This window comes from Triticum urartu, chromosome 7A (assembly GCF_056163025.1).
Source record: "Triticum urartu cultivar PI428250 chromosome 7A, HENAU_Tu73, whole genome shotgun sequence".
Taxonomy (NCBI): domain Eukaryota; kingdom Viridiplantae; phylum Streptophyta; class Magnoliopsida; order Poales; family Poaceae; genus Triticum; species Triticum urartu.
In genome coordinates, this window is record NC_141879.1 from 730,702,944 (window position 1) to 730,714,987 (window position 12,044).

A 12,044-nucleotide genomic window follows, 5' to 3' on the forward strand; every position below is an offset into this window, starting at 1 on the left:
TAACCATCTTTGATTAACGAGCTAGTCAAGTAGAGGCATACTAGTGACACTTTGTTTGTCTATGTATTCACACATGTATTATGTTTCCGGTTAATACAATTCTAGCATGAATAATAAACATTTATCATGATTATAAGGAAATAAATAATAACTTTATTATTGCCTCTAGGGCATATTTCCTTCACTCGGGCTACTGTGGAAGTTATTACAAAAGGCATCCATATATATTTGAGACATAGACATTGAAAATAACTCATATTTCCATAGTTTTATTTAATCATCTAAACTTATTAATCAAGGCACATATAGCCAAGGCTCGTAGCCCCTATAGCTATATCTAAACTTATAAGGACATCGAACCCAACATATCTGATTTGTTGAAAGTTCAATGAAGCAATCGCCCATCTAGAATTTGTCAGTTGCTTGCACTCCTTGCCCTTCAAGCACAAAATATTTCCCTAATAATAAAGTGGATATTCCTTCTGTCTGCTCACTGTCGCGGCTATTTTACAAAAAATCCCTCCTGCTTTTTGGTATTCAAACACGCAGTCTTTTTTAGTGGAAATATGAGAAAATGTTTCAATTTCAGGAAAGGGGCCCTGCAATTCTATGTATTCAACCCGCAGGCAACACACACGACCACGGGCTCGTTCGATGCGTGCTGGTAGGGTACCGCCGCCAGTAGCCGATCTACACGCTGATTGGTCTACTTCTCCGGCCATCCACTGCCGGAGGCCAATATTCCTCCTTCTCTCGTGCCTCTGATTTGGATCGGAGTCACGGCAGTAGTGATGCGGCTGCAGCGGGGGAGGAGGCAAGGGTGGCGGCCATGTGTGGTGGGGCCCGAAGATGAGGCAAGGGACACAATTAGGAACAGCAAGCCGGCGACTAGGAAGATTATTAGTTAGTTTCATAGATTGTTTATGATGATATTGTTATGTGCCAGTTGAACAACTATTTTTTTCAGGAGATGGAATGGTTTTCCTTAATTGATTTTTTAGTATATTGATGCTTAATTACTCTCTTAGATCAGTTGTGAATGTGTCAGTTTAGGAATCACTAAATGATAATGGTGGAGTTGATTCTGAACATTGGGAGAAGGCAGTGTTACCTATTTTATACTGTTATTTGCACAGGTGAGTTATCTTGAATGTATGCGAAAGAAACAACAATCCTCCTATTGATTTATCAATGGTGAGGAGTTTTAGGTTGTAGGAGAACAATATGGCCTGTGGTAGTGAGTTCTATTACCTGGCCAATGTTATTGGATACCAACTTCTATTGTATTAGATTGAACTGTGACGTGGGTTTGGGAGGTCAAGATCTATCTGCTATGCCCTTGAGTCAGCTGCTTACCACTTTGACCTTGTGTTCCCCTTACCTTATGCGTATATGGTCTCCATGAATGGAAACTAAGATTAAGGTGAATTCATGGGAATTAGGATTTTTGGTCACAAGATTTGATTTTTGTAAATTGTAGTGGCAGTATAGTCAAGTGTGATATCTCATCACAAACTATCGCGACACCTTGTTGACACTCTTTGATGATCTTATTTCTGCAACTATGAATGTTTTAATATCATTAGTGGTCAAAGAATAAACACTGATAAAACTAGATACAATTAACAATTTCTTATTTTCAAGAAGATTAGAAAGAGATCAAAGTTTCATCTCCAGGTTCCTCTTTCCTCCCCTGTCCCTATCCTCTAATATTTTGTTAGATTTTCTCTTTTCAAAGGCTTTGTTGGAATTTGTTTCTTCGGTAGGGTGATTACTCCGTGGGGAAATGATATGTTGCAGCCGGGCTTCAAGCTCGCTGGTTGCGACACTTTCCTCTATACAGTGCCTACTGGCCCGGTGCCCTCAACACCATGTCAGTTCCACTATACTCTGATCTTTCTCTTCCGTGTCCACAGCAAGTCAAGATTCCACAATTTCTGGTGAGATGTTGTTTCTATTTTTGTTATGTCCGCCTTTATTATTTTTCTGATTAGGGAATAAAATAGACTGGAATTTTGTGGAAGATACATATACCTAAGGTATTGAAATGCAGTCGTAGAAAATAAAATGCAGCCATCAGTCGGTGAATCTTCAGTGGTAAGCTCAACTAATAGCTCCAAATTACAAGTATATAGTCAAAAGTCTATTATTCATAATACGAAGAGGTCTTGGACCTGAAAATTAGGAAGTTCTAGCATAAAATTGTTCTTGCCATGACAACAACATGTTCTATGTACTTCACTTTGTCTACCTATGAAAATATTTTTACCTTTAGCTCCTTACGAACACTGTTTGCTGCATCTGTATTGCTAATACACGGATCAGTCTCTAAGCCAACATATAAATGCAACTACCGGTAACAGTTTTAAGGCCCAAAGACTATAAAGAATGATGGTTGCTTGTGTTTCACCCTATTCTAGTTTGGCATTGGCACTTCTGCTAAATGTTGCACTTCGTGCTACATATATTGGTCCAGATAACAATAGTACAATCATGCGCAGTTCGGCACGATCCAGTTTGGAGTTTAAGATAGTAAATGAGAATTCCGCATCGGCATTTTTTGGCTGTTGCAAAGATTTCATAATAGATAAAACTAGTTACAAAGTTAGACTACTTCTCAGACAATGGAACTACACAATTTCTTTGTCTTGGTATCTTTTTTTCTTGGGGTATGACTTTGTAGCAATCTAGTCAATGATATCATTCAGCTCCTGATTGATAGTATTATTTTAGGTCAAAGAATGATAGATATATTTTTTATTTTATCATCTTGGAAATTTATCTTCCGGCTGTAGGTTTCTCAGTCTTAGGTGTAGCCGAGGTCAAGTGTACTGAAGTCGGGTCATTTTGGGTATACGCTAGCCTGATGTGTTCAATATGGTTCAAAAGAAAGCTTATCAAGAGCCGCCGCGGATAAATCCTCACCTTTTTGTTGTTTCAGCTCCGATAAATTTTGTTACTGTGCTTCCAAGTTGCAAAGGCTAATCGGTTGTAGAATTTCATGTGCTACACTAATCCTTTGGAGATCGTTGTTTCACTTATGAACAAATCTTAAACTATACAGCAAAAGAAGCCTTGCTGGTAAAGTGTATCGGGTAGTATGTTGCAGTTTTTTCTTGGAATATAGGTATTGTAAATCAATCAAAGAGTTCTGATACATCAGTGCAACTTGGCACACAACACCGGTAGGTCCAGTCAAAATGGTATGCTATAGTTGGAACTACTGAAATAAGTCGCTTGATGCTAGAGTAAATATGATGATTGTTAGAACCTCTCTTCACACAAATCTAGGATTGGAACTACTGAGATAAGTCACTTGATGCTAGAGTAAATATGATGAATGTCAGAACCTCTCTTCACACAAATCTTATCAAACATTTTCAAGTTGATCTATCCATAGGGCACAAAAGAGGACAACAATTATGCTTCTTTTATAGCTGGGTGTATGAAGATGGATATATGCTTTTGTTCTACAAATGTGATGTAATCTTTCTCCAACATAATGAAGATATTTAAGAAAGAAAATTATATTGCTTCTGTGATGCCCATGTTTTCGATTTAGCACAATGAAGCGCATGAAAAACATGCGGCAATGAAAAAATGGTGCAGCAAAGCACGCGTGTATCCTCCAGAAGCCAAACTACATGAGAAGATTCAGCATAAGGCTTATGGTGGTGATGAGAACATCATTAGAATCGTCACCACCAAGAGCTAAGCTTAGCTGCTTGTGATGTTCAACCATTATAGTGTGGTAACCTGCTCATTCTGCTCTATTTGTTATGCCTACATTTTCTCTTTCTTACGTGGCAATTCTGTTTCTGAATTTACCCTCAATATTGTTATATCTATTTTTCTTTTGTGTATATATGTGCAGTATGCTTAGTTATTTTTATTGCATGCCTTTAAACATGTCTAGCGAAAGGTTATGTGGTAATTCATTGTATTTTTTTGCTGACACTTCTTGCTAATTAAGCAACCAATGTTAGTTTCTTTTAATGGCCTCAGTCTTATGCGCATTTCTAATTTGGTCACACTGCTCACCAGGTTAAATGTGAAGCAAACATATAGTTACCACACTATAGGTTTTCAGGCAAGGCAGTATACAAAAACAACTGACATATTCTCAGCTGGACATATTCTTGTGACTTGCTTCCTGGGAAACTTAGCTTTTGTTTATTATTTTTATGTCTGATTTCTTTTCCGCTTTCTGGTTGCAGTTAGAGTTTGTCGCCGGCAGCCAGTCTTCCTCGTGCTCCCGTGCCTCTGATTTGGATCGAAGTCGCGATAGTAGTGGTGCGGCGGCGGTGGGGGAGGAGGCGAGGGTGGTGGCGATGGGTGATGGTGGCTAGAATATGAGGCGGTCCTTGAAGGAGGATGGGGGTATGCTGCTTGTACCTACTATTGTACTATTTGTGTGACTATTCATGCATTAGCTTTTGTGAAGTTTCAGGTCAACCCTATGCCAAGTTCTTAGTTAGTATTTCCTTACATACTATCGACATCATTCTCCAGGAAAAACATATTATCTGCGTGCTATCTTTTCTCTATCTAAAAAATCATTATGTTTTCCTTTTCGGCCAAAACATTGAGGACCCCCGCCAAATTATTATGTTGTCCTTTTCTCAATCAGTGACAAAATTTGTGTGAGATGTTCTCCCGTCCCTTTCAGCCAAATCCAATATCACAAAAAAAGTCAAAAGACAAAAGAACACAAACAAACATTGAGGTGCGTTTGGCTACTTATGGCATTCAATTTGTTCACCAAAATAGATCCTTGAGAAGATCTTCCTTTCGTGTGAATACATGTCACTGGCCTGCATACCAGAAAAATAACGTTAAGCTCTTTATGGATTACATGTCCTTGAGAAGTACTAAACTTTCTGCTAAATTTTGAAGTACAAGTTCTACTGTATTGGCATGGGGAAAGCATATTCATTACTAATTAAAGTTGAGGATATGTTTCCGCAAAGAATATTCATTTTTCATATTGCTTATTTCCATTGCATAAAGTTGTACTTATGTATGCTAATAGCTTCACTCGAATAGTTCTCTAGATTTTTTTGGTAGTTCATATCATCCAATAGTTTGATATGTTTCTCATTATTCTAAAAACTAGCGAAGTGGCCCGCTCCATGTGCGGGCTAGAATTTTATATGTTTTGTTATAAGACCATATTATCTGGTTTATCTAAAAAATATAACCATATATGATATCATTTACAAATACGTACGTTTTTTATATCCATTTAGCATTACCTTCTAATTATGTATTACATGTCCTACTAACTGCATTTTTTATCAGCCGCGGCGTTAGTATTATATTTGTAACGTTTTTCTGGTACTTTTATCATGCTACATTAATATATCCTTTTCTATAAAATTATATTTTATAGTTTCATTGTTTTCATGCAGACATAGGTAAATTTGCTAAAATTGTGGAAGTTCGACATATTAATTTTATTTTTAGTGATTGTTTATTCTAAGTGTTTTTTAAAATTCTTCTATGTAGTTAGAGTGCATTATATCGTATATATATCCATTAAATTGTATTTTCTGTGTAAGGTGTTTATTGTCACGATCATTTAGGTAGACACGTGCACTAAGAAGCACCAATGTTGGCTCATATTTTCACATATGCAAATTTGGATATATCAATATTCACTATCGCAGTGTTTCCACGGGCCGCACCAGGTTGATACTACACTTTTCCCTTTCTGAGGTCTTCTTGTCATTTCAGGAACTTCCTATCACACTGGTAGAAAAAGGGCATTTAGTCCCGGTTTGTAAGGGCCTTTAGTCCCGGTTCTGGAACCGGGACTAAAGGGTCGGTACTAATGCCCTGACCCTTTAGTCCCGGTTCAATCCAGAACCGGGACTAAAGGCCCTCCACGTGGCCGGTCCACCTTTAGTCCCGGTTGGTAACACCAACCGGTACTAAAGGAAATTTTCTGATTTTTTAGCACGCTTAACTTCCGGGTTCTATTCTCCCTCGTTTCCAAGTCTGCACTTATTGTTTTCCTGACAATAGTAAGATGTCAATCCTATTAACCCTCAGGAATTTAGCTTGAGCATGAAGTCACATATTTCACTATTTGAGTTCAAAACTATTGTTCTAAAAAACAATATTTTTTTAGTAACACTAATATTTCTTGAATAAGTAGTTTGACCATTGTTTGACCACAGTTTGACCATAGTTTGACCATAGTTTGACCATATTTGACCAAAATTCAAAAAAGGTGAAATAATTATTTAATAACACTAATATTCTTGAATAATTATTTAGTAACACTAATACTTCTTGAATAAGTAGTTTGACCATAGTTTGACCAGATTTACTGAAAATTTTAAAAAACTGAAATTTGAGCATAACTTTTTTTCCTTTTGGAATTTGAGGATTCTACAAATTTGCAAACAGGCCGTAGATGATTTTTCATATAAAAAACTTTTTAATCCGAGTTCGTATGCAAAAGTTATGCCCATTTTACAAATTCCAGAGAGATTTTGTAAATAAAGTCGAAATTCATATTTGTAAATTTTCCCAACAACTAGACCACATATCACATGGAAAACTTATTTTATTTTATTTTTATTGACATTTCCATCATTTTATTTTGTTTTTTCTAAAACTGAAAAGGCGATCCGGGGGGGGGGGGCGAGTTTGAAAATGGGACCTTTAGTACCGGTTCGTGCCATGAACCGGTACTAATGCCTCAAAGCCCATTAGTCCCGGTTGGTGGCACCAACCGGAACTAAAGGTCTAACCTTTAGTACCGGTTGGTGCCACCAACCGGGACCAATGGGCATCGCACCCTTTAGTCCCGGTTCGTGGCACCAACCGGGACTAAAGGGTTCAGGTGAACCGGGACTAATGCCTTAGCCGCACGAACCGGGATAAATGCACCCATTGGTCCCGGTTCTGGACTGAACCGGGACTAATGGGCTTACCCGGCCTGGACCAAAGCCCCCTTTTCTACTAGTGTCAGGTTTCGGGATATGGGGAACCACAAATCAACCTCATGCATGTAGTATAGGTTCTTTGTCAAGTTTATGTGTTCTTGGTCGCGACAATATCTAGATGGTTGAGATTGTGTCATACGGAATAAGGTCTTGTAGCTCCATCATTGTAGTAGTGTGGCCATTGTGGTCTATTCCATGCATGGATCCATTGGTTACCACAAAATTCTTGGAGAAAGCATCTATTATGATTGTAGTATATTATTCATGGAGAAAGCATTCTCAACGATCTTAGGGTCCCACCAGTAAAGCCCGGCCGCTGTTAAAAAAAAGGATAATCAGAAGTACATGCACACTTGAGGAGAACATTTTATGAATTATGTTGTAAGGCTTTTATATGTTTTACTATTGGTAGTCTAGAAATATATTTCTACATGTATACTTTTTTGAAACAAAAACGAGGAGCAGCAAAATTATTTTCATTGTTAAAAAAATAAAGAGCTCAATGGAGCTCGGTCTCTGTAGGCACTTTTCGATGGTGAGAGTAGCTACTATTGTTTATTTCTAGATTTCAAGATGCATGCAACAACTCTCTCAAATAACTCTTCGCAAGGCTGTTAACGCTACAACCCACCGTGTACTTTCCAGTGATGGGTCTTTACGAGAGGCTAAGCTAGCTAGCTAAGCTAATGTTAGCTTGATGGAATTATCTTTGATGCTTGCTGTAGCTGGCCAAATAGGATTTGGGATTACACTCCTATATGATTTACACATGGTGATTATTTTAACAGCTACCGAAGGCTAGATCAAGTGGTACCTTGCTTTGCTGAAGGGGTTCTGGTCAGTTCACACTCCCATCCGTGCTTGCGCACAATTGATCATTGATGGAAACACATGTCTAGCTCTCTCAATCATTGGTCACCTGCCGCTGCCGACAACATATAGACCCACAAGGCCTTCCCAACTACGATGCTCTATATAACTGAAAAACAGTTACATATAAAAATAAGATTGTGAACCACAATAAGCCTGACTATTATATTTCAAGATTTGTTGCATACACTATATATATGAATGGTATTACTGATGGAAGTATGTTAGTGTCGATTGGAACTTCATTAACATACCTGCTAGTTTGGAATGAATTGAACTTATTTGGTTTATGCTAATTGTAAATAAAACATGGTCCTATATATGTGTCACAGAAAGAAATTCAGATAGAAGAGAGAAAAAGATGGGAAAACTCACTGTCAGGTCCATAGTAGAATTGCAGGAAATCAGCATTCATGTCTCCTTTCATGTTTAAACATCAACAGTCTAGAGCCCTTTTGCCATACATTACTGGGAACCATGTAACCATGCATATAGTTACGACTATCTATATATGGCCCAAAAATTAAATCTAATTATCTGATCTAACAACAAAAAGTATACAATCTAGCAGTTACATATATGGAAAATATTCAGAAAATTGTTTTCATTCTTGGTGATCAAGTCGATTGCATAATTATTTTCATGCGATCGACTTCAAGGATGAAAACAGAGTAGAGATGACCGTGTCATTAGTCCGGTACATTTCCTTCACACGACAGCTTCATGACACCCACGGTAGCCTATGTTGGCACAGGCATGGCCTTGACGACGCACACCTCGAGTATTTTCTGACGACAGCACACGTACAATCTACAGCCGATTACTTTCCAGCCGGTAGAGTGGAGGCCTGTCGTACATAGAACTGTTTCGTCAAGATAGGCAGGATGTATATGGCGAGGTGCACACTAAGCCTGAAGCAGCTAGTCTAGCTGCTGGATGGTTCACGGATGGTTCATGCACGTACAGGAAGCTAGCTTAGCTAAGCTAGCGATCAACTCAATACAAGCTAGCTCAATGCCTTGATCTTTCGATCTCACCGAGACACAGCGTAACACACACACGGAGACGCTGATTAGATGGCTATAGGCCCGTGTCGAGTCTGTTTTTCTTTCTTTGATCTAGGCCACAAAATCTTTCAGGTACAAGTATATATACGATCCAAGCTAGCCTAGACCTATACTACTCGGTGGCTTGTTCATGTCCAACCCGGACAATGACTGCGTGGTTGCATCACTACACCTCCTCCGCCTCCGCATCAAATAATTGTAACATTGATTCAGTGGTTGCCCTAGAAAAATATATATTGGATTGTTGCATGCATGGTTCGAGCCTGGAACATGACAGGATTAATTATGATAGAGGGAAAGGACTGGGGAGAGACACGAATTGACATGTGACATTGAAGCAGGACATACACGAATTTGGGAAAAAGAAAACTAAGCACCAAGGAGCTATGTACCTAGACCTGAGCGAGGAGGCTGTGGGCTGCTGCTTGTGCGAGACGGCGCAGAAGAGAAGAGGTGTCAGGGATTTAGAATCGATGGTGATGTTTTGTAGAGCGATCGTGGTGTTGTTGGATGGGTGATTTCGGAAAGATGGAGTTTGAACGGGAGGAGGAGGAGCTGATCACGTCTATCCCTTTGTGCATGTTTTTTTTTTTTGCTGATTGAAAGGTTATTTCGGTAAGGGCATTGGTGGGTAATTTACTTGACTGTTGAAGACACATTAGAAGATCAAATGGTTGTTATTCTCTAGTCCATTAAATAAACGGACGGATGTTTCTAATTTTTGTGGGATTTTACAATTAATTCTCTTGTCTCTAGTTAACCCATCAAGCACTTTTTATATATAAATAGATTGATTTGTGTAGAAGATCAAAAACAATGTTATCTAGTAGTTTGATATTTGTTGTCATTATTCCAAAAAATGATATGTGTAGCGTATTGAAAATAATTAGATGCTGATGCAATCATGGAGTGAGGACATGTATAGGGGTCCTTCTAATGGTACAGAACTCCGTAATGAAATCAAGAGCAACATATCTCCGTTACCCAATGATTGTTGTCCTCATAGTACAGACTTTGCCACCGTTGACACACTACGCAGATGCCATATCCTTTCTTCCACCCACAGGACACGACATTCCGGTCAGTCTTGTACTGTTGGTATGCTTGATATGCTGGAGTTCGTCCTGGCTGCAGTGGTGTCCCTGTTCCTCCACGGCAAGGGCAATCCCCATGTAGCTGGAACATGTATAATTTTGTTTTAGAAGGGGTGTTGATTTGTCTCTCTCTCTCTTTGTAGCCTTCTGAATTTCACAACTGTAACCAATTTGGGTGTAAAGATGTACTTCAGCATGTGCTTTATTCTCTAAAATTTTATACAGACCGGGAGTACGAGACTTTTGTCTGGAAGAAGATACGTGCATGTTCCACAACTCAAAAATGGCAGTGTATAGGAGAATTGTGATCCCTCTTTCGGTGCAGCCAAAATGCATGCACAACTTTGCATACAAGAATTGCAATATGAAATCTATGAACTTGAACATTTGTCTCACCTGCATAAAGAGAGAGAACACACGTTGTGTACTCGATGAGATGGTCTGCTCCTATATTGGTAAAATTAGTATCAGGTTCCCTTTTTGGGCCTACAATATTTTGTGCTCGCACTTGATTGTTTCTTCATGTACCACAATATTTTAGTTTCAAATAGATTAAAATAGTCGTGTACAAGTTATGTAGTTTTCATTATAGTTATTTTGATTCCGTAGCGAAGCATGAGGAAATCTAATGGTTCATGACAACTCCACATTGAAAGAGGCTTGTGAAGATTTTTGCTCGAGAATTCCAGAGGGTTATTCTTGTCAAATTTGCTCTCACACCTTGGGCGTCATGTTTTCCAGTTGCAATACACGGGCATTTTTCATAGTAATAGTAATAATAATATGACTTCCATAATGCAACTAAATTTTATTTCACAACATATAAAAGAAAACAATGGAAAATAGGATGCTGCATGCGCATGTGCTGGGGCTACTATGAAAGTTATTACAATAGGCATGCATATGTATATATATAAAAGACATAGACATATAAAATAACGCAGATGTCCATAGTTCTATTAGATCGTCCTAAGCTTATCCATCAAGGCGCATGTAGCCAAGGTTTATAGCCCCTTTAGCTATCTCAAAACTTATAAGGGCATCGAACGCAGCATATCTGATTCTTTCAAAGCTCAATGGAGCAATCGCCCATCCGGAGTTCTTCAGTTGCTTGCACTCGTTGCCCTTCTCTAGACTCGTTCCCAACACAAAATTTGCTAGATCAAATAGCGACGGTGTAGATTTACCGCATGTTGTCTTTGGTATTTTAATGTGCGTCTGTAGTTCAATGGGATTTTTTACATGGAGGCCATATGGCTGAAGCATTTTTACGTCATTGCCAATTGCCGCTCCACAAAAGAAGATATCTTCACGAGCAAGAAATTTGTTGAGCTCGTCTGGTATGTGAGGCGAGTGCACGATGTGGTACACCAAGCAATGATCTGCAAAACACAGTTGAAGTACGGCGGCACATCGCTCCATTTCCGGGGGCAGGTCCTTCTGCTTCACCCCATCGACTTGGTCGGTGAACTCACAGTCTAGACCAACAATCTTCTTTTCTACCGTTTGGAGGGATTTCAACAAACTCTTGACCCATTCCTCAACGACGCCTGGTTCATTGGCGACCGTCACGGTTACCTTGAAGCCAGCAAGTTGCTCAAAGCGATGAACTGCAGGCTGAGCCACCAGAATGGCAGCAGAGTGATCATCATCCTTTGGAGCTAGCGGAGGCAGCAGAGTATAATCAAAGATGGAAATAGTGTGCGGCTGGAGTAGCTCCAAGGAGCATGGCGAAGCGAGCATATCATTGGCATTGTTCTCCTTAGGAAGAGCCCTCCAGTCATAGACCACGTGAGCGATAGGGGATAGCATGAACAAATAAAACACATCTTTTTTTAGTATTACTACATGTCAACGCCAAACGAGTAGAACTATAAATAACTCAACACAAATTAGTCCCGTTCAATAGATGAAGAGTTCTTCTCAAAAGAAAAACTGAACTTGCTCAGAAACAAAATCCTAGATCTATATTCTGAAAATGAATCTGAGTGCCCATCTTTTTTTGTTTTGCAAGATGAACTTAAGCGCTCATCTTTGCCGTCACGCAATATACTGCT

At 39.0% G+C, this 12,044-nt stretch overlaps 1 protein-coding gene across 1 annotated transcript; it reads right to left on the reverse strand.

Annotated features, from left to right (window-relative positions):
* Positions 1 to 10,962: 10,962 nt before the first annotated feature.
* On the reverse strand, positions 10,963 to 11,799 carry LOC147962366 (3'-5' exonuclease-like). Its single transcript, XM_087534171.1, has one exon. It carries the CDS (start codon positions 11,797 to 11,799, stop codon positions 10,963 to 10,965), a length of 837 nt encoding a protein of 278 aa, XP_087390297.1.
* Between the last annotated feature and the right edge of the window lie 245 nt (positions 11,800 to 12,044).